Genomic DNA, 25,402 nt, shown 5'->3' on the forward strand with positions numbered 1-25,402 from the left:
TTGGCGGTTCCGTGGCTGGTACCTTCACTTTCTCCCATATAAAAAGGTCTCGTAGTTCAAATTGTAGCTCAAATTCCACCGCCCAGCCGAGCCTTCTGTATCTCAGAGTCAGGTACATGAATTCATGGCATGTCTTTCTTCTATTGCAAGAGGGCTCTCCAGAAACACTCCATTGCCATTCCGTCAACTCCTTCAGCTCATCAGTTTCAAAATTCCCGATTCGCCCTCTCAGGCATTTCATCAAACACTTCTCCTGCCTTCTCAGTCCGCTCGTCAATTCTCAGCACTTCCATTCTGTTCTCAAAAAGTTGCCCACCCATTTCACTTTGACACAGTAAGATTCCAAAACCATCGCCCAAACGATGCGCGAAGTGCCGAATTCGTTGAATTGCTTAAACGGGCCGCCCGTTTGCCCTCGGAAGTGGAGGCTATTGCTGCGTTGGGCGAGTTTGATGTCCAGGCAGATTCGAATTTGGTGTACTCGGCAATTTGGGTGTTGAGGGATGATTGGAAATCGTCATTTCTAGCCTTCAAATGGGGTGAGAAATGGGGATCTATTGACGAAGAAATTTGTAATTTGATGATATGGGTGTTGGGCAATCATAAGAAATTCAGTACTGCTTGGTGTTTGATTAGAGAATTTCATGGATCCTTGTTGAATTCGAGGCAAGCGATGCTTGTCATGATTGATAGGTAAAATTTATTTTCGCATATCTCCATTTACTCTGACATTTCTTTTTGCATTCTGTCATGCCATTTGTAATGACTAGCGAAAACGTTTTTGCATTTTGACTTTACTCGATAACTTAAGACATAGTCTAAGTAACGTGGAAACCATGTAAGAGTCCAAACCTAGTCTTCTACTCAAGGTTTTTAATACTCATTTGCTAGGGAGAGGTTTCTACACTCGTAGGAGTGTTTCATTTCCCTCTCCAACCGATGTGGGATCTCACAATCCACCCTCTTTAGGGCGATCTCACAATCCACCCCTCTTTAGGGCTCAGCGTCCTCGCTGGTACACTGCCCAGTGTCCACCCCCTTCGGGCTCAACGTCCTCGCTGGCACACCGTCCGGTGTCTAGCTCTAACACCATTTGTAATAGTCCAAGCCCACCGTTAGCAAAATTGTCCACTTTGGGCTTTCCCTCTTCAACTGACGTGTGATCTAACAATTCACTGCGAGGATTTCACAAATCAAGTTTGTGAACTAGAAAATGGCCTGCTTCAACAAGCTTATATGTAAATGAGTCTTTGTCTATGTGTGTGCGTGTGAGTTTTTCCATGAGCAAGAAGCTTTTGGTTGAAACTAGAGTAGCATTTCATGTTTAATTTGTGTGTTCTATTAGATTGAAGGATGGCCAACATATTTCTGTGAGATACAGAAAAGGCTTTTTTTGATGCATTCTGTTAATTCGTTTCTTAATGGCTTGAAGGGAGATTAACATCCATAGTTACTTTTGAAAATTGCATACTGTTAACAAGGTTGTTCCTGGATTAAGGTATGCACACGCAAATGAGGCAAGTAAGGCCATTAAGACATTCCACATGATGGAGAAGTTCAGATTGACTCCGGATCAAGAGGCTTTTCATGCCCTCCTCAATTCTCTCTGTAAATATGGGAACATCGAAGAGGCTGAAGAGTTTATGCTTGTAAACAAGAAGCTTTTTCCTTTGGAAACAGAAAGCTTCAACATTATTCTCAATGGCTGGTGCAATGTATCTGTTGATGTGTTTGAAGCAAAGAGAATTTGGAGAGAAATGTCTAAATGTTGTATTTTGCCAGATTCAACTTCTTACACCCTCATGATCTCCTGTTTTTCGAGGACCGGGAACCTTTTCGACTCGCTTAGACTCTATGATGAGATGAAGAAAAGGGATTGGATTCCAAACCTTGAAGTCTATAATTCTTTAGCTTATGTGTTGACCCGGGAGAATTGTTTCAGTGAAGCTCTCAAAATCCTTGAGAAAATAAAAGAAGTAGGCTTACAGCCCGACTACACGACGTACAGCTCGCTTATACGTCCTCTGTGTGAGGTCGGAAAGCTGGATGAAGCAAAAGATGTACTGACCAAGATGACCGACGACAATGTCAGCCCGACGATCGAAACCTACCATTCTTTTATTCAAGGTGCAGATTCTGAAATGAGCTTTGAACTTCTTAAGCAGATAAGACAGAATGGTTTAGGTCCTACTGAGGCTACCTTTATTATAATGTTTAACAAGTCATTTGAACTAGAACAACCGGATTATGCATTGAAAGCGTGGGAAGAAATGAAGCGGTACGAGATATCACCCAACTCCGAACATTACGCAGTCTTGATACAAGGCTTAGCAACATATGGTCTGTTAAAACAGGCCAGAGAATTATATGACCAAATGACATCACATGGATTTATCTTACATCCAAAGATCAAAATGCTCGTGAAGGAACCCGAGTTACGTAGCATCGAAGAAGCCACGCAGCAAGTGACACATAACAAGAAGGGCAAGTTTTTTCATAGAAAAGGGAGCATGATGAGATGGAAATCACATAAACAACAATCTCGAGACGACGCATCGATTGAGTAGGTAACTTATCTGTATATATGCTACTTTAATAGATTTCAATTGAATCATGTTCTTTATTCTGCTAGTATTGTATACGAGATGAGCTATTTATCTACTTGGTTCTGGTGTGAGTGGAAGGATTTAGTACAATCTTAACCTTATAGCAGAAACCATCTGGCTTTTATGGAGTTTGGTATTAGAAGCATTGGGGTTTGAACTTTTCTCAATCCTTCCAGTCAGCTCCTTTTACGCCATAAGTTTATGTTCTTGCAAAACAAACAGGGTGGTTCATGGGTGCATTCACTTTAGGCTTATATTGCTGGTCTTTGATTAGATCTTGTTGGGATGTGAACGTAGTGTTCCACATCGGTTAGAAATATACACGATCCCAGGACAACATCATATTAGGATGAATCGTTGCCCCAACAAATTAAATTCTCATCTCTTTCATTGAAGGATGATGACTTTGAAATCTTTTAGCCACCTTATTTATATTTACCCATAGGAGGGGAAACCCGAAAGAGAAAGCCCAAAGAGGACAATATTTGCTAGCGGTGGGCTTGGACAGTTACAAATGGTATCAGAGCCAGACACCGGGTTATGTGCCAACGAGGAGGCCGATCCCCGAAGGGAGTGGATTGGAGGTCCCACATCGATTAATGGTTCTACATTTAGGTAGATTCTTAAGATTGTAGATATATAGTTAGTGTTGCTTTTGATTTTAACAGCTTTTTGATGGTTCATAGTCGAACTTTTGACTGTCCGTCTTGTCTGAATCCTTGGTCTGGTAAAGGAATAAGAATTCATTGTGAAAGCTACTGAAAAAGCATTCATTCCTTCCCATTGGCGCAAAGCTCGAAGAGAACACACGCATGGGCTAGTAACAAGAACAATACGACACCGTTTTCTTTTTTCTCGTTTGAAGGCATAGGCAGGGTGTTTGGTGGTTGGATGACGAGAAAGGTTAACTCCCGGTAGCCCTTTATGTAGCTTCCTTTGTTGGAATTGGCCATTACAAAAGGTCCTAAACTCACTTGAAGGACTACCTTTTCAAGCATGGATAATCTTTCAAGGAAAGAGAATTAAGAGAATATTTTGAGTTCCTATAAATTAAAGTTAAAAAGCTTTTGTTTTTCTTTGGACTGTATGGATGGAAAAACCTTCTAGGCCTCTCCCGGCTCTTTTACCGTCCGAGCTACCTTTCCTGCCTATACTATGTTCCTCTACCGCAGGCTAACCTCCCTTCACGCCTACGGCGTTTTCGTACTTTGTTTCCTAGTTTTCATATTTGTGTCTATTTGATCTACGACCTTTTGATGTTTAATAGGTGTTAAAACTTACCTGTTTGTATCTCTTTGGTCACTAAAGACATGTCATACAAATTTGAAAGTTTAGGACCTTATTAGACATAAAATTTAATTTTATATCTACTAAATCAATACGTCAGAGATCTGTTTAACACTCTTAGAACTTATTTGAACACTAAGTGCTGCAGTTCAGACACACGAACGAACTTAGAAGCTCATGAACTTGTATACATGGACTATACGAGTTTCTAGACATTTATTTATTTATTTTATGGGAAAAAAAAAGGAAAGAAAAGAAAAGGAATTAAAGAAAGATGTTATGGGAGTTATAGGGTGATAAAGTGGTTGGCAAAGGTTGAAGTATATACGTAGCTCATCTTTACCACAAGTGGTTGCTTCTTTTGAGGATTGAAAAGGAATGGCATTGCCCCATCTCATCCATTATGTCAAATTCAAACACAACAACCTTTTTCTTCTTTTTACCCTCACACTTTTCCATTTAACTTTATCAAAATCATATACTTTACACAGTAAATTTTATAAATGTCAACTAATTAAAATTACTCGCAAGTAAAAATACGTCCAAACTCAACTAATCTTCCCGTTTCATATTAAACTATCATTGTCTTTATCATCTTTGTTTAACTTTCGTTTCATTGTCAATAAATTAAATGTTGTCTGCTTTAGCCCGTTACGTATCGTTGTCAACCTCACGGTTTTAAAACGTGTTTGTTAGGGAGAGGTTTCTACACCCTTATAAGGAATGCTTCGTTCACCTCTCCAACCGATGTGGAATCTCACAATCCACCCCTTCGGAGGCCCAGCGTCGTCGCTGGCACACCGTCTGATGCCTAGCTCTAATACCATTTGTAACTAACAGTCCAAGTCCACTGTGTTGGAATAGCATAACAACTCACACATTCAAAGAGAAATATTGGCTAAAGGTTTATATCCTCTATATTCTCTCCTATTGTATAGTCCTGAATTCATCATTATAAACTTTTAGCCAATATTCCTCCTTGCATTCTCTCTTTCTTGTTCTTCGTGCTCATCTAGATCAAGTGTGCGTTGTTATGCAATCCTAACACACCGCTAACAGATATTCTCTACTTTGATCCGTTACGTATCGCTGTCAACCAAACGCGTTTTAAAACTGCGAGGCTGACAGTAATACGTAGTAACGGACCAAAGCGGACAATATCAACTAACGATGGCCTTAGACTATTACAATTATACTTCGAAAAACCGAGAATTTTCAACACTAATTTAACAGCATATTTCCATTAGTGAAGAAACTGATCATTTCAATGGGGGAAACAACAAAACAAAGAGCTAAAAACCCCTATTCTGCACTGATTTTCTGTTTCCTCCTTGATCTGCTGAACCATTTTGAAGGAGGTGAAGGAGAAAACTCAAATGGGATTTGTGGAAGCTCCATTTCTCCCTTCAAAATCTTCACAATTTCCCCTATCTCTGGCCTCATTTCTGGCATCTTTTGTAAACATATCAGAGCCAAGTTTATGCACAAGCTTGCTTGCTCCTTGTTATACTCATCTTTCAACCTCTCGTCCACCAGCTCCAACACGTTTCCCGACTGCGCCAAATGCCGACACCAACTTATAAGGTTCGCCTTCTCGAGCTTCATCGGCGATGCTAGAACATGCAACGGTCGTCTTCCTGAGACGATCACGAGTATTAGGACTCCTAAACTGTATATATCAGCCTTCTCCATCAGGAATCCACACCCTCCATATTCTGGTGCTACATAACATAGTGTCCCTCTCATGCTGGTTGTGCTGCTGAGTTCTCTGCTGAATAGCTCCCCACTGCACATGTCACTGCCGATAGATCGAGCGTTGTTCTTCTTCTTCCAACCCCGTCTGAAGCTAAACTCCCCGTCGAGATCGGACTGGTTCGGGTCTTGTCGTCTCGACCGCTTTCGTTGAAGGAAGTAAAACCGTTTCCCCAAACCGAAATGTGGTAGTTGTAGGCTTTTGTTCCATTTGCTGTCTAGTCTTTTCCCCTTGTTGCTTTTCCTGCTAATCTCAGCAAAGTTCTCTTCCTTCCACCATTCCTGCATCTTCTTTTGCTTCTTCTTCTTGTTGTTCCTAGCTTTCGATTCGTTACGCTCCATCTCAGTTGAACCATTTTCGAACCCGAACGCACCTATCTTCGAACCATCATCCATATTCTCCAATGGAACAGAACAATTGCAGCTAGCTTTCTCAGGAACATTCTTAGCTTCTTCATCCCAATCTGGGTTAGCTGCTGGATAAATCTGGCTTCCTATCCACTCCATAACATAATCTTTGCTGCAGAGCTCGCCGCTCCCGTCCTGTCGCCACCACCAGTCCTTCCCCCATTGTTTACCATTCCCTCCATCATCAGGAGCAGCAGCAGCAGCAGCAGCAGAATCATAAGGCACAAAACGATGACTCCAATCATCACCATTAACATCTAAACTTGATACCTCCTTCCCTTTCCCATCTCCCTCACTTGAAATATTGGCATTATAACTCAAAGAATTCACATTCAATCCCTTAACATTATAAGATGTTCTACTGTTCTTGGAAGAAGAAGAAGCCTGCAAAGCAAGAGCGAAATCTACCTCCGTGTTGCTGCTCTCCACCGGAGTACCAATGGCCGGAGTTTCAGTATAATCTTGGCTCTTCCACAGCTCTTGGCTCCGACCCAGTTCTTGACTGAACAAATCAACGCCAAATTCTCCTTCAACTTTGATTCTTGACAACCCAAAGTCTGAAATCTTGGCTCGTTGCTCCATATCAAGAAGCACATTGCTGGGCTTGATATCCCCATGAATCACCGGTGGATCACAGCCAAGATGGAGAAATTCCAAAGCTCTAGCAATGTCTAAAACGATGTCGAATCTTGTTTCCCAGCATAACCCACTTAACCCATCTGAGAAAAGCGACTCCTGGAGGCTTCTATTAGGCATATACTCATAAACAAGCACACGTTTGTTCTTTTCAACGCAGTATCCCAAAAGGGTCACCAAGAAAGGGGATCTTAACCCACCAAGAATCTGCAGCTCATTCTGAAACTCCCTCTCTGTTTCAAGAGAAACAGAGTCCAATCGCTTAATAGCAATCAATTTCCCATCTCTCAAAACCCCTTTAAAGACAGTTCCGGAGCCGCCTTTTCCGATTATGTTAGCAGAATCGAAATGGTTTGTGGCCCTTTTGAGCTCTCTGTAAGAGAATCGCTGAAGCTTAAGAGGAGCGCTGGAATCGAAGGGAATGGTTTTGGCTCTGTTCTCAAAGGAATGCCAGAGATGGTAGAGGAAATAGAGAACAGAGAAGAAAATGACGACGGAGGCAGAGATGGTGAGAGCCAAGAACAAGACCTTCGTTCTCGAGAAGAAACCCGGCGGCGATTCTCCGACGAAGGCGGCGGCGGGACTGGAAGCAAAGGGTCTAGAGGGCATTTTGTAGAGAAATCAGCAAATGGGTCTGCAAAAAAACTGAAAAACAAGCATCATTTCATCGATCCGCTTCAATTTGGAACGAAAAATCGGGTTTGTGATTGAGGGGTGATGAAGAATTGATGAAGAGGTGATGAAGAAAGGGGGGAGAGGGATTTGTTGCGGTGGGTAGTGGGATTATAATAATGGGATGAATCGGTGATTAGGAAATGAAGAGTGATGGTGGAGGGACCCAAGGAGGTTTTGACTAAAGAGAGAATTTGTTTGAAATATTTCATAATTGAAAAAGGAAGAATAATGATGATAATGAAAATGGAGGGAAGAACAGAGGAATATATGGATTACAGTGGAGAAGACGATGAAGATAAGTCTTTATAAACACAAACTTTGTCTTACGCGCCCATCATCCTGTTGCCTTCCACACCTTTGTTCTACCTTTTCATAATACCTTTAATTCTACGTTAAATCAAAAGCTTATATATATATATATTTTTAAAAAATTTATTTGCACCTTTGTGACGGTAACAAGTGGTATCAATATTGTGAGTCTCATATCAATCGACATTTTAAAACTATGAGATTGATAACGATACGCAACGAGCAAAAACAGACCATATATATTATTTTATGCATAGAATTAACCTGACGAGAGATTTAAATACTTAAATAAACGAGTAAATGAAGTTATATATGACACATGTAATGCAATATTGATGGGCCTTGGATTCCTTGGTGCCTTTTTATATTTATTTTTATTATTTTTACTTTGGCACTCACATGCCTAAAAGCTTTCGCAATTGTACATTTGAATAATTAAAGGGAAACAAAAGGGATTGGTTGGGTCAGAAAAAAAAAAAAAAAAAGATTTTTTTTATTTCTAAAAATTAAATTTGGTTCTGAAAATTTCTAAATAGATTCTTAAATTACTCAAATTTTTTACTAATTTAAATGAATATAATTTTTCATACAATTATAAATATATATAATTATTTTATTTTTTATTTAATTTCATAATTATTATTTTTTATTATTTATTCTCAGTTATTAATTGAGATATATATCTTAATTAAATTTAAATAAATAGGAAAGAACAAAAATTTGAATGAATTACTTGAACAACTCAAACCAAGCTACATATTTTAATTAGGTGTCAGATATGTCCCTTCTCCCGTCACCTTTAAATAGGCGTCGGGAAAGATTAACCCAAAATGTTCTCTCTTCACCATCACCAACGGCTACACATACAATCTCTTGATGACTTGTAACCCAACATCGATAATAACCTCTCAAAAAGTTATTTCTACAGTGTTGAAAGAGGGGTTTCTCTTCTCGATCGTTGTATTACGTTGTCAGTTGAAACTATCTTATCCAGTAATTTTTTCCTCGTCGAAAGAGGTGATATTGATAAAGGGTGGAAGAAGCAAAGGTAAAATTTTAGAAGGGCATTTAGGTAAAATAATAATAATAATATATTAATGATTAAATCTCCATTAAAACCCCACATATTAATTATCTTGAAAGTTTAGGGCCATATAAACTATATAGTAGGCTTCAATCCAATAAAGTTTTATTATTATTATTATTATTATTATTATTATGTCACATGCAAAGCCGCCATTAGAGGAAAGGCATTCCCCCTTTAGCTATCAAGAATTTAATATTTATATACTCATTTTATAATAATTTAATGTCTAAAAAATTTATTACCATTTCAAAAATTATTATCATTAAACTAAAATAAATAAATAATTTAAATATCTTTAATATATATATATATAAATTTTAAAAGTTGTAAAGTAAATTTTTTGTTAAGAACTTTACCAATGATTTTATATATATATATATTTTCCTTTTGGGTAAAATATAAAAGAAAAAGAGAGATGGTGCGTGGTGCTCCTTTTTAAGTTGTAACCACTTACGATTCTTTAATCATATGGTTATAAAGCAACCAAATTCGTTGTCGTTAGCTTCACGATTTTAAAACACATCTACTAGGAAGAGGTTTCCACACCCTTATAAGAAATGTTTCGCTCCCCTCTCTACTCGATGTGAGATCTCATAATTTACCCCTTGGCCTCGTGTCTACGAGAATGAGGTTTCCACACCCTTATAAAAAATGTTTCGTTCCTCTCTCCACTCGATATGGGATCTACTATTTCGGTTGGTTATTAACATTTTAATTTTATTAAAAACAAAAAATTGAATAAAAAATCGAACAACCCAACGAATCTAACCCAAAAAGTTTATGGTTGGATTGATCTGAGTTAATTAAAAATTGACAACCCCAACAATTGGATTGGATCTAAAAATGTCACAACACGACTCAACCAACCTACTCCACTACACTGCTAAAACGGTAACATCCACTAAGTGTAAAAATTACTCCAAGATCGTGTTAATTTGTTCACACCTTCAAAATTAAACTAAAATTTTCCATACTAATCTTATGCTCTGATACCATGTTAATTGAACACGACTCTCTCCATTGGAACGAGGCGTTCTAGGGAAGCCCAAAGCAAAGTCACGAGAGTTTATTCTCAAAGTGGACAATATCATATCATTGTGAAGAATCGTGTTCATCGTATAAACCTAAACGAGAGCTATTTAACAACACTACAACATTAAGTAGCTACGAGGATATTTAATCTAAATAAAAATTCAAAAGTTTAATGTTAAAATGAACCGAAAGAAAGGAAGAAGAAGGGAGTGATTGGTGGAGACCACAAGGAATATTCCATAATTTAGGCAATAAGTTAGGGTTTTTTTTGTTTTTTGTTTTTCAATAAAAAAAATAAATAAATAATAATAATATTATATTGAAATGGTCTGTTCCCTGTGATGTGTGCTTTGTTGGTAGTGAACAATAGAACATGCTTCTGCTGCTCTATCACTGCTCACCCAACTCAGAAATAACGTGTTACCTCCCATTTTCATCCATTTATATATCTATATTTATCTATTTATTTTTTCCTTTATTCCTTTAAAAATTATCTAAATTATAAATTTAATTTATCAATACTTTTAATAATAGCTAATATAATTGAACGGGAGGTAATTTTTGTAAAACGTAAAATTGAAATATTTAAAAAGTTATATACAAATTTGACTGTCATTAATATTTAGATTATATCACGCAAAAGATATGAACAGATATGAATATATTTTGTAGTTTTTAAGGTTGTGGGAAAATAGATATATATTTTTCCATCATTAAACATAAAAACACGTAATAATAATCTATGAGAAATGCAGACGAATGAAGTAAAAGAAGGATATGAGTTGATGGGGACCAAATAAAATGTGACATGTTTGTGCAATTGGACCAACCATCATCATTTTATTTTAGTACATAACTTTTTATTATTCCATATTTCAATTATTTGTCCGGAAATAATATGTAATAATTGACCATATATTTATATATATATTAGGTAATATCTCGGCATTGTTAAATTAAAGTTAGTGAAAAAAATAAATAAATTAGATTTTTGATGAATGAATTTGAAGGTTGACCAAGTCAAAGTTATAAGTAATTAGATAATTAATATTTTTTTTTATATGCTGATGTAATTGCACATCAATCATTATTAAAAATTAATTAATTGGTTGACTTTGAGAGGATGAATTAAATACATTATTATTGTCGTTAATTGATTAAAAACTAATTCAAAAAATAAATATTATTGTATTCTCATTATCTGGGTGTCCTTTTCTTCTTGTTTTAATATTTATTTCTAAGTCTGCTTTATTTGTTAATTACATATTTAATATAGTTATATTGGTTGCTTGTAACTGTATTACTTAATTGATAATGTATTTTATTTATTTATTTATTTATATTGGTTTATTATTATTAGTTATTGGCAAAAATATGATCTTGATTGATCAACCACAGGTAGTGTCATGGGTTGAATGATTCTATGTATTAGGAACCATTCTCGACAGTAATCAAACCACACATTATAATTCATCGTGATTAATAAAATGTACAAGATTACTTTACCTTGAATTTTAGAGGTGAATGAGCTTGATTCAAGTTCGTGGCAGTCTTCGGGTGGATTGAAAAGAGATGTAGATTTAACTTTTGAGATAGAATTTCCTTTCAAGTGATTGTGCAAAAAGAAGGCCATGAGAGTCTTTTAGAAATAGGGTCATCCTGGCATCTCATGTTTGAGATCATCGATATCGTCTCTCCGAAAATGCAAGTGTTTGAAGAGGAAATAATCGACACTCGAGCTGCTCAACTACGCCACGCTGAAGATACTTCAGAGTCATTATCTTCTTCCCACCAAGTGGCAGCCTGCAAAAGTAGACTAGATTTCATGAGTTTACACATCCTATCTCCAATCCAACAAAATCTCCCTCACTTATATTAGATGTGTGACATGAGCTTAGTTCAACTCGACTCTAAAATTTTAGGTTTCATAAAATTGTTTCCTAAAAAATGCAAACAAAATATGATGCGGATTTCTCTTCAAACTGCTGGTAAATTGGTGGAGCAAACAAGAGATAACACAGAAGGAAGAGGAAACCTTGTAGCCCCTGCGAAGAAATTCTAATGAGCTTCCTTGTTCTTCCTGTAGTCCAAGGACTCTTAGTAGTTCATCTTTGGTCTAAATTACAAGCAACAGTTAGTCCAGAAACAACAGACAAATGATTAAGTGCTAAAAGTACTTCAATTTTACATACTTCACCAAGGGTGAACCTCGTCTCACTCTCTGCAACGCATGCATAAGAATTATCTGCTTGTTTTAACATCACTTGCCAAGGTCCTGAAAGTATTATGAAGGATGAACAGATGTGGATATAAAGATCACATAACCTATTTCAATGACAAAATATTGATGTAAAAGCAGATGAATCTATAAGCTTAGCTAGCGAAACTTACAGGTTGGTAACCAATTTGGACTGATAAAAATATCAAGAGAACTAAAAAACAAGATTATCCAACGGGAAGTTCAATGAAACAGTATACGCACCAGGGTATTGACGAAACAATGCTCCACTGTAATTAACAATATAAGGTGCTATTGGTACTGTCTTGATACCCCCAAAGAGAACCAAGAATAGAGAATTTAGTCACCAAATAATAATAATAATGTAAAATTAAAAAGGGTTTCAAGATGAGATCCAAGACCTTAGAATACTCTCTGATTCTAATGTAAAACACCGGGATAAACTGAGAGAGAAATCGATAATGCAAATCTTTGGGGGGGAATCCCAGTAAGCCCAAGTCTGCACTGTAAGTTTTCAAACTTATGATCAATAGTTGCATATGATGAACTCAATATCTATCAAAGATGGATGAGGAGGAGCACCATTACCGCAAGGTTTCAAGTTCTAGATTAAACATCAGGGTGGGGATTGACGAAGCAAAAGTTTCCTGCAAATCCCAAAATGAGTCACCGGGAGTACAGGCAAAAACTAATTAGAACAAGCCAAATGAAGTTAACTTAATGTCACTTAGAATGTCATAAACAGGTCTTATTCAGTACTTTCACATCCTCAATATGGAAAAAGTATTATATAACCATCGAATCCACCATCATAGATGGCATGATAGCAGTTCTACAATGGTAATACCAACAAAACAAGAGCATACACGTCCTCTAAAATATTAGTATTCAGTAGACAGCTGAATCATAAACAATGGGAGGGATACTTTTTTAAGAAATTTTTTATAATTTGTACTGAAAAAAAAAAAAAAAAACAGAAATTAGCATACTAGAACCAACTCGAGAAGAAATCATGATAACTTCAAATCAGAAGCTAATCAAGATATGCCATTTGTTCAACCAAGTAAATTGCTATCTTGCAATTAGCATAGACATCATACCACATACTTCTCTATCATTGCAAGTTCACGCGTGCTGCAATTAATAAATATGTACAGAGATGGAGGTTCACTAGAAGTCCAACGACCTGCAATTCAGATGGATTGTGAAGATTGAGTAATCATTAAATGAGAATGTTTGGTCCTGGAAGGAAGCAGATAAAAAGATAAATGATTGTAAATATAACATAGTATGGCCCTGAAGAAGAAAAATGTTTATATCCACAAAAGTGAAGTGGAATGAATAGGAAGAGGCAGTTTTTAAGTTTAAAAATAGCTTTCTCATATGAGAATTAAGTTCAATCACTTTTCATATGGTATTTCTTTTCTTTTCTCTCTTTGAAATTTTCTTTTTTTTCCTGCCATTTACCTTTTCTAAATCAAGGTTATTACAGTCTATGAGTGTAAGTTGCAGTCTTGCCGCAATGATTAGGGTCATCGACTTGCAAAATGCACTTAATAGCGAAATACATGGCCATGACGTGCACAAAATAGAAAAGAGGACAAGAATGTGAAACATCGTCTGAGATCCATGCGTATATAACCAACCTGCATTCTCGTCTTCAAAATCAAAATCAAGGGTGTTTCTAATAGATCTGAAAAAAGAAGTTACAGGTCCAGCAGGAACATCATCTAGGGAACTTATGGTTATTCCATCAATCTGAGAGATAAAAGGCAAAAACAAATGAAAAAAGCACATAAAACGGAGACCCGGATTTATATTGTGTGGACAAGCATGCCCTCGATTAGCTCTGCATTTCTATTGTAAACAAAATATTTACTTCTTACCAACAAGGCAAAAAAATGTCAAGCAGGTACGATCTACATCGGACAAAAGAAATTTTTTCTTTAAAGAGTTAACTTGTTACCGAGTCGAGAGCTGTTTTGAACAACTGTGAAGCTCTGCCTTTGTCTGGTTTATCTGGAAATACCTAAAGTTACAACACGAGTACTTAACAGCTGCACTAACTTCAGAAGAGGTTTGCAATATATATGTGAGTATATATAGTTGCTTACAATGCAAGATCTAGTTCCTCTCTTTTCTTGAAGATTCCTTGCAACAGCCAGGGCAAGTTGAATATTTGCATCAATGAACTCATCTGAAGATCCCTTGACATATTTAAAAGTTTTCTCAAATCAAATGAACATGTGCTATCAACAATCCAGAATATTGAAAGGAACCTAAACTAACATAATTCTGAATGTAACCCATGTAATATACTATTCACAACTTTTCAACTGGTTTCATCGCAAGGAATACTATATTCTATATTCACGGCTTGTTCATACAAGAAAAATACGCAAATGTAACCGAGTTAAATTATAAAATGACCCTATGTTGACTGAGTACATTCATAATCGAGAGTTAATATGAGCTGCGAGGTACATTGTATGAAGATTCACGATGAACTACTAAATATGTAAGCAGGTCTAGTTTCCCCTCTTTTCTTTGAGGTTCATTGCAAGTTGATTGTTTGAATCAATGAAATCATCCAAGGACCCCTTTACATGTTTGGAAATATCCTCAAGAAAAAAGGGGAAAAAATGTCATGTCAACGAACCAGAATATTCATATGAACATCTGCATATAACACATTGAGGTGCAAAACCAGAATAGAGGAGAAAATAAACGGCCTATATGGGGAATATTTTAATAAATGAGAAAACATAATGTTCTGAGCAGCAGATTCCATCAAGAACAAATCGGAGAAAGATACCTTATACGAGGAAATGTTGCTAGGCAGGGGTCTGAATATAGGAAATCCCACCAAAAGGGAAAAAAGAAAAAACAAGACAAAACAAAACGAGGGTTAGAAAATAATGAGAATTATACACAGAAGAACAACTTGTAAATTCCAGAATGAACAACATTCCGACAATAAAGCATCGTAAGTTGCAAAGACATTCAGAAATAATTTGCTTATACGGACTGCGGTTAGAATCTAGATTTTCAAATTTTAAATTGGTCATCTGCAAGAAGAAAGCTCCGAAATGAAACTCACCAGATTATCCTAACAAACGCACGACCGATTACGATAGTCGAGGTAGGGGGATTAAAACGAAACAAACGTATAGCATGGTAGTAGTAACTCTTATGCTAACTTGCTAAGTAACAAATTGCGGGAATGAGCAGTATTTCTCAAAAGAAAGAACCTAATAGGATTGAGAAGTAAGATCATCCATAATCATAGAGAAAAAGAAAGATTACGGGAAATCAATCTCCAAGCGCATCTTTCCATCCTCCAGAGCATAAGCAAGAGAATTCGCAGCATCGGAGACTAGCACCTCGTAGGTTTTAGGCTTATAAATCGGAACTCCAGCCTTAGGATCGGAGCTCCGAGTAACCGGTGCAGCTCGTTCTTTGTCACTGCAGTGTATCCTAAAGCAAAATCCCGAAGTGGCTAAAGTTTGAGCGCCAAATAAACTGGATCGAGTAGAACGCCGTAGAGCACTGAAGGAAGAGGCAATAGGAGAGAAGAGAAAATTGCTGTGAAACGGTCGAACCAGAGAGGGAATGTGCGGTGGAGAAGAGAGAAACGCCATGATCGCCATGGCTAAGCTCTCTGAAGTTCTCAGTGGAAGTTCAGTCGCCGGGGAAAAGACAGCCGGTCGTTTGGATGAGACGATAACGAACTTGAAGATGCCACTCCGCTATTTTCGCGCGGGTCCTCTCTCTTCTCGAATATTTGCATTTTAGCCCCTTCAACTGCTCGAAATTACAATCAAGATACTTCTATTTATTACTATTTTTTCAAAAACATATTTGAGAAGATAAGTCTTTTGATTTATTTCATTCATAATATGTTAATTAAAAAAATATGTAATATTTTTTAATTTTTTAATGATTAATTAATTAAACTTCCACGCTCGCTCGAGTCGGAGTTTAGATGAACTTCTCTCTCTAACTCTCCAAAGCTCTAACAGGTCCAAGCTTTGACGAACTTTTGCATAAACATCGAGATAAACTTTGGAAATGATGAACTTCGGGTTTGTGGTTCTCTAAACCTCTATCAAGTCAAAGTTCGGTCCAAACACTGAGACGAACTTGAGAAAGAACGAACTTTAGATTTTTCTCACCAGCTCTAATGGATCGAGGATCAAATGAAATTTGGACCGAAAGCTGAGATAGAGTAAGGAAAGGGAGCTTTCAAAGAGTTAGACCAAACAGAAAATATACAATTACCCTCTTCATTGCCAATGCTTTGATATACAACTGATGGTAACTATCATGATGATAAGCACAAATTGGGTAAGAAAATCTGTAATGTCACTGAAAAGCAAGAGCTAGAGGCACTTCAAAGCTCTGTATCGCCCTTTTAACTGTGCCCATATCGATGTCGATTAGTCGTCCCGTTGCCGATGAAACTGCGATGCATCTCTTTGCTTCGGAGTCGGGAACAAATAGTTTTGCTTTCTCTTCAGAGCAAAACAATGCAATGCTGCAAACACATTGGAATTATAGATGCATATCAAGCACTGTTCTTTTCATACTACTAGCAAATGGGAGATTTTAAGATCAGTAAGCAAACTATTGAGTTTCTGGGAAGGAGAAACAGATCAAGACCTTGGTTTTTCGCGAGCAATGGCGAGTTGGATCGCAGCTGTGTTGGTAGCTATTACACCGGCCGAGTCGTTAATGAGAGCAGCTAACTGCAGATTGAAGTTAAGAAAATGGTGTGCTTTTAAGTATCACTTTTATTGTAACAGCCCCAAGCTCACAACTAGCAGATATTATCTTGGACTTTCTCTCAAGGTTTTAAAACGCGTCTTCTAGAGTGAGGTTTCCACACTTTTATAAGGAGTGCTTCTCCAACCAATGTGGGGTCTCACAATCTACTCCCTACAGGGCCTAGCATCCTCGATGGCACACCGTTCGATGCTTGGCTCTGGTACCATTTGTAATAGCCCAAAACACCCACTAGCAAATATTATCATTTTTTAGGCTCTCTCAAAGTTTTAAAACATGTCTACTAGAGAGAGGTTTCCACACCTTTACAAGGAATGTTTCGTTCCTCTCTCCAACCAATGTGAGATCTCACAACCCACCCCTAGCAAGCCTAGCATCCTTGCTGGCACACCGTTCGGTGCCTAGCTTTGATACCATTTGTAATAGCCCAAGCCCACCGCTAACAGATATTATCCTCTTTAGGCTTTCCCTCAAGGTTTTTAAAACACGTCTACTAGGGAGAGGTTTCCACACCCTTATAAGAAATGTTTCATTCCCCTCTCCAACCAATATGGGATCTCACAATCCACCCCTTGCGGGGCCCAACATCCTCACTGGTACACCGTTCGATGCTTGGCTCTGATACCATTTGTAACAGCCCAAGCCCACCGCTAGGACATATTATCCTCTTTGGGCTTTTCCTCACAGTTTTAAAACACGTCTACTAGAGAGAGGTTTCCACACCCGAATGCTTCATTCCCCTCTCCAACCAATGTGAGATCTCACGTCTATCAACTTCTTCGAAACATTAATTTCCCTTTCTTCATTCTTCCTTGCTTTCTTACTTAGAACTGTTTTTTCATCCTTTTCACAGTTTACTCTTCTATACTCAAAGAGAAAGATGGATCGTTATGAGTACCTGTCCTGGGGTAGTGATAAATACGATGCTTGCGTTATCTCCGACCTCCTCCTCGACGTTTTCCCTTTCTTTTTCGTGCGGAATGACAAAAACTGGCTTGAATCCCCTGTGTTTAGATTCAACAAGTGTTATCATCAGAAAATAATGAAAGAAAAAGCTGCATTATGTTACTGTTGCCTATAGTTCATCATTTTTTTTCTGATAAAGCAAGATATTGACATAATACCTACCTTATAGCATTGGCTATTTCAGCCCAGGCTTGAATGGGTAGCAAGCTATCAGTATCACCTTTGGACTGCATTGAGGCTTTTGAATCTGATTCTATTCCATGAATCACAATATATTTTCCTTTCTCAACACCTGCTTGATTATACTTTTCCTTTACAATCTCCTTCAATTTTCTTGAAATCGAAACTTTGAGCGGAGGAACGGGATGCCTGGGAACGCTACGAAATGGTCTCCCTAACCAATCAACCATTTGATGATACCTAAATCATGAAAATCAGCCTTCAAGGCATAAAAAAAGTAGAAGTTTGAGCTTGCTATTTCTATTTTGTTCTTCAGCTTTCACGTAGACATTACTTAGTGTCCTCTCATAAAAGCCATACTTCACTCATTTAGTGGCAAAAACTGCACCCTATATCAAACTAATACTATACAGTAATAACTTATATTGATGAGTTATGGAGTATGTAATCTTTTATATACATTCTTGACATCCTCCTTGTGGCTTAGGAAATAAGCACAAGAACGCAACGAGTGACTATCGATATAAACTGAAAAGAAAACGAGATTGCTAAGAACTTAAACAGATAAAGTGTGAGATTTCACATCGATTGGGGAAGAGAACGAAACATTCTTGATAAAAGTGTGGAAACCTCTCCCTAGTAGACGTGTTTTAAGAACTTTGAGGGGAGACCCGAAAGGGAAAACCCAAAGAGGTAATATCTACTAGCGGTGGGCTTGGGCTGTTACAAATGATATCAAAGCCAGACACCGGGTGGTATGCCAGCGAGGAAGCTGAGTCTTGAAAGGGGGTGGACACGAGGCGGTGTGCAAGCAAGGACACTGGGCCCCGGAGGGGGTGTGGATTGGGGGGTCCCACATCGATTGGAGAAGGGAACGAGTGCCAATGAGAACGCTGGGCCTCGAAGGGGGTGGATTGTGAGATCCCACAACAGTTGGGGAGGAGTACGAAACATTCTTTATAAGGGTGTGGAAACCTCTCCCTAACAGACGCGTTTTAAAAACTTTAAGGAAAAACTCAAAGAGGATAATATCTACTAGCGGTGAGCTTGGACCTTTACAAAAAGTAGCTCCCACTCGAATGCTATGTCAAACTAATACTAAACTCAAAAAGCTTATATGAAAACTTTTGTACAGAATCAAAACAAAAGTATAAAATATTCTCACATGTTGAACCCTCCCTCGGAAAGATTAGAGCTATCTGGTTTAAATGTTTGAGACAAGAAAAGCCCTGCTCCAGCAGCATTCACATCAGGGTAAATGTAGCTAACTCTGTCTCTGGCTGTTGTCATGAACAAAAACGCCGCATGCCCAATCCCTGCTAGCTTTGTTGACAACACCATATCATAATATCTACCCTGCAACAACAATGAAACCATTGTTTCAAATGGGCACTAAATATTTTTCTAAGAGATCTCCTAACAAATCACTAATATGGCTATCAAAGTTTCTAAGTATCATCAAAGTTCTAAATCGAAGGGGGATCCAATATTTGAAGTCTTTCATACATGGTAGAATCACTAGCAATATTGTTCTATCAATTTCTAGGTCAATTATTGGCGAGAAAACGAACCAACCTTGAGCAATCCAACCATGTCAGTGTAATCGGCCGGTTCAGGAAAATAATCATCCGGATCATAGACATTAGACCATCGCACATTCTTATTCAATTCATAAGTCTGTTTACCCCTCGCCGAAGCCACCACGTCGATTTGAACACCCGGGTACCGATCCTTGAGCAATTGAATGGCCGGAAAGAAGAGTAGGTTTTCATAGACCCCGCCGGAAATCACGCAGCAGCACCGCCGTACATCTCCCCGGAGTTTAAGACCTAGAGAAGCAACTTCCACCATATAACCCTGAGGAAATTTCAAGAACCCATACGGATTGTTCGGATTGTCCGGTGGGCGAGGGTCCTCTTCCTGCTTCCCATCGGCGAAGAGAGAGCCGTATTCCATGTCCGGATCATCGCCATCGTCGAAAGGGTCGAGCCAGGGATTCTTCTTGGCACAACTGGGAATATGAAGTTTAGAGGGCGATGAGGAAGAGGTGGAGAGAGAAATGTCAGGTGGGGCTAGGAATGGCGGCTTAGTGAAGTGGGTTGAAGGAGAAGAAGGTGGAAAGCTTGATGCCGGCAAAAATGGCGGGAGGGATTTGGTGGGAAGAGAAGAAGTAGCCATGGATGGTTCTTGGGAGTTAGTTTTTTGGGAGGATTGGATTGAGATTCCATAACGTTAAGGCAATGTGATCTTCAAAATGTGTGGAAGGAAGGTATGGATTTGGATAAGCCTACCACTCCCGCTAAACTTTAAAACGTTTAAAAAATACATTTAAAGTGGCAAGTGCTTGAAGGAGAAAGAAAAAGAAGCCTAAGTAGGATAAGGAGTCTCTAAGAGCCCAAAGGACAAAGACTAGATAGCTCGGTTTCGAAAAACGGAATCCTTCATTTTATGTCGACTTCATCTTTGGGTTGACTTTTTAGGAAGCCTATTTCATTGGGCATAACCCAGTTGGCCTGCCGACCATGGTAGAATTCTCTTATTTCCCTGATCAAAGACTTGGTTAGATGCACGATATACTCCACAAGAAGTGGTATAGACGTAGATGATATTATCATGACCTCTCTTGTAGACCACTAACCGATTCGGCAAAAGGACAAAGGAGCAGGCCACCAAACTTGATAAAATACAGTCAAAATTACTTCATAGATAAATATCAAAGTCATGACTGCAAAATCAATCACATACACTTTTAAAGACAAACTTACAAGCATTCACGTTGTTTAAAGTAGGAACAACGTGGGGAAAACATTCAAAGCTTAAAGAGCTTATACATATTGCGATGCATTTAGTACCCAAACCAATGCAATCAGTTCTAATACACTATGATTTAAGATTGAATTCGAATGGAGTCTGCTGGTTGAGTAGAAGTGGGGGTCGGGAGATGACCTTTCTCCTGTAAGTTCTTAACGGTTTCATATAGACACTGCTTCACTGGAGTGAACTCCAATCCTAAGTCCTTCAGCTTCTGGTTTGAGAATTTGTATGCCTTCTTCCTTGGGTTCACTTCATCTGAGCACCTAAATAATCATAAATATACGTAACAACTTGTTAACTCATCGATTTTAACCGTTTCAAATCACTCTGAAACACTATTGCGAGTGTTTCTCAGATACTTAAGAACGTTCTTGGAACTAAATTTGATGAAAGTGTTTGAATGGAGGCACCAATCCTATAAGTGTCAGATCTCATATCAGTTAGAAATGGGAACAAAGCATTCGTTATAAAGGATGTGAAAACCTCTTCCTATTAGATGAATTTTAAAATCATGAAGTTAACGAGTCAAACCAGACAATATCTACGATCAGTGGTCTCTGCTGGAAGTCAAAGTGTTCATACGGTGGACCATGATGAATACTTGGGTCATTCCAACAATAAGTGATAAGGATCACAAAGGATGGGGTTTGGTGAGAAGCTTTTAGCTCCACAAGCATCAATATTCTTGGTTGGTAAATGGCCACTTCTGGTCCATCCATTTTTTTACAAGTTAAGGTTAGCTGCTTCTATCATTGATCAACTATTCAGAGTTGGTATACCTACTGCACCTCACTTAATTCCTTTTTCAACACTTACACGACATCCAAACCATTTATTATTTCAAACCCATTTGAACTTAACTAAAGTTTATCGCTAGCACGTATTGTCTCACAAAATTTATAAAATACATTTGCTAGAGAAAGGTGTACACATTCTTATAAAGAATGATTTGTTCTCCTCCCAACAGACATGGGATCATACCCGATCATATAATGAATTTAGAACTAATTAGGTTAATAAAAATGGAGAGGTCCGAAGGAAAATAACTTACTTGGTGGGAACAGGGTATTCCGGGAACAATTTGGCAAGAATCTCAACGATCTCCCCTCTGTGGAGAACACTCTCGGCGCAGAGGTACCGGCCGGAGGCGGAGGGATTCTCGTACACGAGGATATGTGCAAGAGCAACATCCTTCACGTGGACGTACGCCTGAACGGAATTGGCGTACGTCTTAGCTGATCCAGTCAAGTACTTGAGTATGTGGATAATGCTGGCATTAATGGTGGGTTGCAACAGTGGGCCCAGCACCAGCACCGGATTCACCACCACCAAGTCCACTTCCTTCTCCTTCGCAACCTCCCATGCCGCCTGCTCCGCCACAGCTTTTCCATAGCAATACCAATTCTGCAAATCCCCAAATTCATGTTTCACCTCAAAATTTTATGCGCAAAAACGCTCAAATTAGACATAATTATTAGGGAATTATTAAACCTTGGTGTTCTTGCAGAACTCTAGATCGCTCCAGCAGGACTCGTCTACGATCTCGTCTGGACCACGGTTGGGGTCCATGTAGACTGCACCAATCGACGAAGTGAAAACCACGCGACGGACTTTGGCTTCGGCCGCCGCGATTATAACATTCTTCGTGCCATTGACCGCCGGTTCCACCATTTGCTCCTGCAAAAGTTTAGCAATACCACAACCGCCATTTCTGTTACCTTCCCAAAGCCCAACTATAATTTAATAAACCTACTAACAAATGTTATTAACGAGAATTCTATTATTATAATAATAATAATAATGGTTGGATGATGAAAGTCCCATGTCCCTAATTTAGAGAATGCTGATGTGTTTATAAACAAAAAAGTACTCTCTCCATTGAAACTATAAATCCCAAATCAAAGCCATGAAAACTTATATTCTATTGGGTAGAGTTATGTTCGTCTAACATGTACATGCTCCCTAAACTTAGTCGTGCCAATACAAAGTAGATAATATTATACCATTGTGGAGAATCGTGTTCATCTAACATGGTACATGCCCTCTAAACTTAAATTCTCAAATGTCGAACAAAGGACTCTAAAAAAAAGAGTCAAGCCTCCTCGGGTAGTCAAAAATTAAATATACATTTCTAATTTAAATATAAATTCATAAATTTTCACCAAGAACAAAAATTAAAAAGCTCCACGTCTTAAGTAGCATTCATAGCATAAGTCAATAAAAGCTCCACGTCTTAAGTAGCATTCATAGCATAAGTCAATAATGACGTGTCACTTATTTTCTAATCCAAAACTTTTTTCTTTTATCTTCTCGTGTAATTTTTAAATTTAAAGAATAGAATTTTCCTTTTTTTTTTAACGTAATAATATCAAACACGGAACATATTTTCTTATCACATTATTATTTTAAACTTTTAATTTTTCATCTTTAAATAATTAATATTATGTAAATGAAAAAATTAAATTAAATTAAAAAATAATAATTTTAGGTTACTCAAATCGGATACAATGTGTGTATGACATGACGTGTATGTGATGATGTATGACGTGGATTTAGTGGGTCCCAGTGATGACTCAAATTTCAAGTGGGGCCCAACCATTAATGAAGATGATACACGCATGCAATAAAAAGAACCAATATATTCTTCGATTCTCTCGTACCATTTTCATCCAAATTTCAATTTTCCCGGGAACTTAACAAAAAGGGAAAAAAGAAAGCGAACGAGAAAAAAAATAAAATAAAATGAGAAGAGCAAATCACCGGATCGTCAGTTACAGGCGACGCCGTGTGGAAAACGCCATCGCATCCGTTAATCGCCGCCCTAAGGCTCTCGAAATCGAGAAGATCGGCTTTATACAAACTGAATCGCTCCGCCGCGCCTTCAAATTCTTTCAAATGGCCGTTCTTCGGGTCCTCTGTAAATCTCAAAAATCACAGAAACAAAAACTCCTAATAATCCAGATCCATTCCAAAATCACTTCCGCAGATTTCATCGACATTTCACTATTCGATGATTTCGATATGAAAACAAAAATTAGGTCAAAATCAAGATCAAACCTGGATTTCTGACGGTTCCTCTCACGATATAGCCTTTCTGGAGAAGAAGCTTAACTATCCATGAGGCAATGAAGCCGCCGGCGCCGGTGACGCAAACGGTGGGGGCGGTGGTTGAAGAACCGTCGACCGGCATGGTTCCGTAAAGAGAGAGAGAGAGAGTAAGTGGAAATGGTTTGGTGAAACAGAGAGAGAATGAAAAGGAAGAATCTCCAAGTTTCTATTGGAATACAGCGAACAACACGGAAGTTTTTGTACCATTTTATAAGGAAAGTGTTCGCTGCACTTTAACCACTCACCTAACCTCCATCATTATTTATTTATTATTATTTTTTTTTTTTACCCAAAACAAAAACTCTTAACCATCCTAGTAAATATATTACTAATAAATTTCTTCATTTTCTTTTTAATATATATATTTTAAAAAATATTAATACTCAATTAGTTTTTTTTTTTTACAAAAAAAAAGTAATTTATTTTAATATAGTTAGGAAAAAAATTTGATAAATTTAAAATAAGAAATTAGGTAAAAGAATAAAATTTTAAATAATAATAATAAAAGGTAGGTAATTTAGTTATTTAGGACATGATCATGAGTTTATAATTGAGGAATATTATGTCAGTTGGTACAAGGTCTGTTGGAGAAGCTCAAAGCAAAGTGATGAGAACTCATGTTCAAAGTGGATAACGAGAGTCGTGATTTTTAATAATTTTATTTAATTTTTTAAAAATAAAAAATTAGGTTTTTTTTTTGTGATGGGTATTCATGCACACTCAAATGGGAGTTGGTGGAAGAAGAGAGAGAAATTTGATGGTGTAGTTGAGGAGAAAATTATAGAAAATTAAAAAGTGGTAGGCCAAGAAGCAATTTTTTTTTTTTTTTTTTAATTTTGGTATGAAGAACCCTAAAATATGGGGTACAATAATTTTTTTTATTTAATTTATTTAATGCATGAATTTTAAAGTGATTTGGTAATTAATGTAGGTTTGAAAGTGATTTTAAAATTATTTAAATTATTTTTAACTATATATTTGATTATTTAAAATCGAAATTTCCATTTATAAATATATAATTAGGAGCGTAATTGAATCCATAATTTTGGAATCTATTTAAAATTTTGAGTTTATTAAATTGGTAACTGGAGCAATTTAAACGTCCCAACCCATTTCACACTTCAAATCTCTATTTTGAGTTTGATTCGGGTATGTCAAATTGTTTTTTTTTTAATTATTTAAAAAATCATATTTATCTATGATACATGTTACATTAATAACTAAAATTTCATGAAATTTAAATATCAAATGTTCGATAACGAATATCAAATGTTCTTACTTTTAATAATAATTTTTTAAAATGGGATTGAGTTCAATTCGAAGTCGAACCCTATTTTTGAGTAAATTGGGTTAGGTTGAGTAGTTGGTGACTTCAAATGTATCCAAATATCAATAAAATTATAAAATAATTCTGAGCATGAAAAAAAGTGATTTAAACCATTAAAAAATTATTAGAGTATAAAATCAAATATAATTTGAGTGTTTTTTTTTTCTCATAAATTATTTATAATAATTTTA

At 37.2% G+C, this 25,402-nt stretch overlaps 5 protein-coding genes across 7 annotated transcripts; 1 reads left to right on the top strand and 4 right to left on the bottom strand.

Moving 5' to 3' along the window:
• The first annotated feature begins 12 nt into the window (after nucleotides 1-12).
• Nucleotides 13-3,678, top strand: LOC111455789 (pentatricopeptide repeat-containing protein At1g80880, mitochondrial). 2 transcript variants are annotated; one of them, XM_023097401.1, is made up of 3 exons: nucleotides 13-693; nucleotides 1,499-2,567; nucleotides 3,340-3,678. In XM_023097401.1, the coding sequence occupies exons 1-2, from the start codon at nucleotides 125-127 to the stop codon at nucleotides 2,565-2,567; spliced, it is 1,638 nt and encodes a 545-aa protein (XP_022953169.1). In that variant the 5' UTR covers nucleotides 13-124; the 3' UTR covers nucleotides 3,340-3,678. The 2 variants fall into 2 exon arrangements, with proteins under 2 accessions (XP_022953169.1, XP_022953170.1); XM_023097402.1 differs by lacking the exon at nucleotides 3,340-3,678 and adding an exon at nucleotides 3,052-3,077.
• A 1,405-nt stretch (nucleotides 3,679-5,083) lies between these two features.
• On the bottom strand, nucleotides 5,084-7,620 carry LOC111456453 (putative receptor-like protein kinase At1g80870). The gene has a single exon (XM_023098313.1). It carries the CDS (start codon nucleotides 7,296-7,298, stop codon nucleotides 5,196-5,198), a length of 2,103 nt encoding a protein of 700 aa, XP_022954081.1. The 5' UTR covers nucleotides 7,299-7,620; the 3' UTR covers nucleotides 5,084-5,195.
• A 3,579-nt stretch (nucleotides 7,621-11,199) lies between these two features.
• On the bottom strand, nucleotides 11,200-15,821 carry LOC111456648 (protein LOW PSII ACCUMULATION 3, chloroplastic). 2 transcript variants are annotated; one of them, XR_002712798.1, is made up of 13 exons: nucleotides 15,338-15,821; nucleotides 14,847-14,877; nucleotides 14,146-14,238; nucleotides 13,998-14,060; nucleotides 13,678-13,789; nucleotides 13,132-13,217; nucleotides 12,620-12,678; nucleotides 12,433-12,535; nucleotides 12,275-12,335; nucleotides 11,985-12,067; nucleotides 11,828-11,908; nucleotides 11,418-11,595; nucleotides 11,200-11,348 (listed from the first exon to the last, which is right to left on the bottom strand). XR_002712798.1 is itself a non-coding variant. In XM_023098634.1 (12 exons), the coding sequence occupies exons 1-12, from the start codon at nucleotides 15,679-15,681 to the stop codon at nucleotides 11,536-11,538; spliced, it is 1,176 nt and encodes a 391-aa protein (XP_022954402.1). In that variant the 5' UTR covers nucleotides 15,682-15,821; the 3' UTR covers nucleotides 11,200-11,535. The 2 variants fall into 2 exon arrangements, 1 of the variants encoding a protein (XP_022954402.1); XM_023098634.1 differs by having other exon boundaries at nucleotides 11,200-11,595.
• A 439-nt stretch (nucleotides 15,822-16,260) lies between these two features.
• LOC111456057 (photosynthetic NDH subunit of subcomplex B 1, chloroplastic) lies at nucleotides 16,261-20,256 on the bottom strand. Its single transcript, XM_023097784.1, has 6 exons — nucleotides 19,538-20,256; nucleotides 19,128-19,318; nucleotides 17,945-18,202; nucleotides 17,715-17,820; nucleotides 16,694-16,779; nucleotides 16,261-16,568 (listed from the first exon to the last, which is right to left on the bottom strand). Exons 1-6 carry the CDS (start codon nucleotides 20,138-20,140, stop codon nucleotides 16,397-16,399), a joined length of 1,416 nt encoding a protein of 471 aa, XP_022953552.1. The 5' UTR covers nucleotides 20,141-20,256; the 3' UTR covers nucleotides 16,261-16,396.
• Nucleotides 20,257-20,684: 428 nt separating this feature from the next.
• Nucleotides 20,685-24,083, bottom strand: LOC111456058 (cinnamoyl-CoA reductase 1-like). The gene is made up of 5 exons (XM_023097785.1): nucleotides 23,834-24,083; nucleotides 23,537-23,691; nucleotides 22,268-22,453; nucleotides 21,828-22,180; nucleotides 20,685-21,039 (listed from the first exon to the last, which is right to left on the bottom strand). Exons 1-5 carry the CDS (start codon nucleotides 23,964-23,966, stop codon nucleotides 20,850-20,852), a joined length of 1,017 nt encoding a protein of 338 aa, XP_022953553.1. The 5' UTR covers nucleotides 23,967-24,083; the 3' UTR covers nucleotides 20,685-20,849.
• Between the last annotated feature and the right edge of the window lie 1,319 nt (nucleotides 24,084-25,402).

Source organism: Cucurbita moschata, unplaced genomic scaffold (assembly GCF_002738365.1).
Source record: "Cucurbita moschata cultivar Rifu unplaced genomic scaffold, Cmos_1.0 Cmo_Scf00018, whole genome shotgun sequence".
Classification (NCBI taxonomy): Eukaryota; Viridiplantae; Streptophyta; class Magnoliopsida; order Cucurbitales; family Cucurbitaceae; genus Cucurbita; species Cucurbita moschata.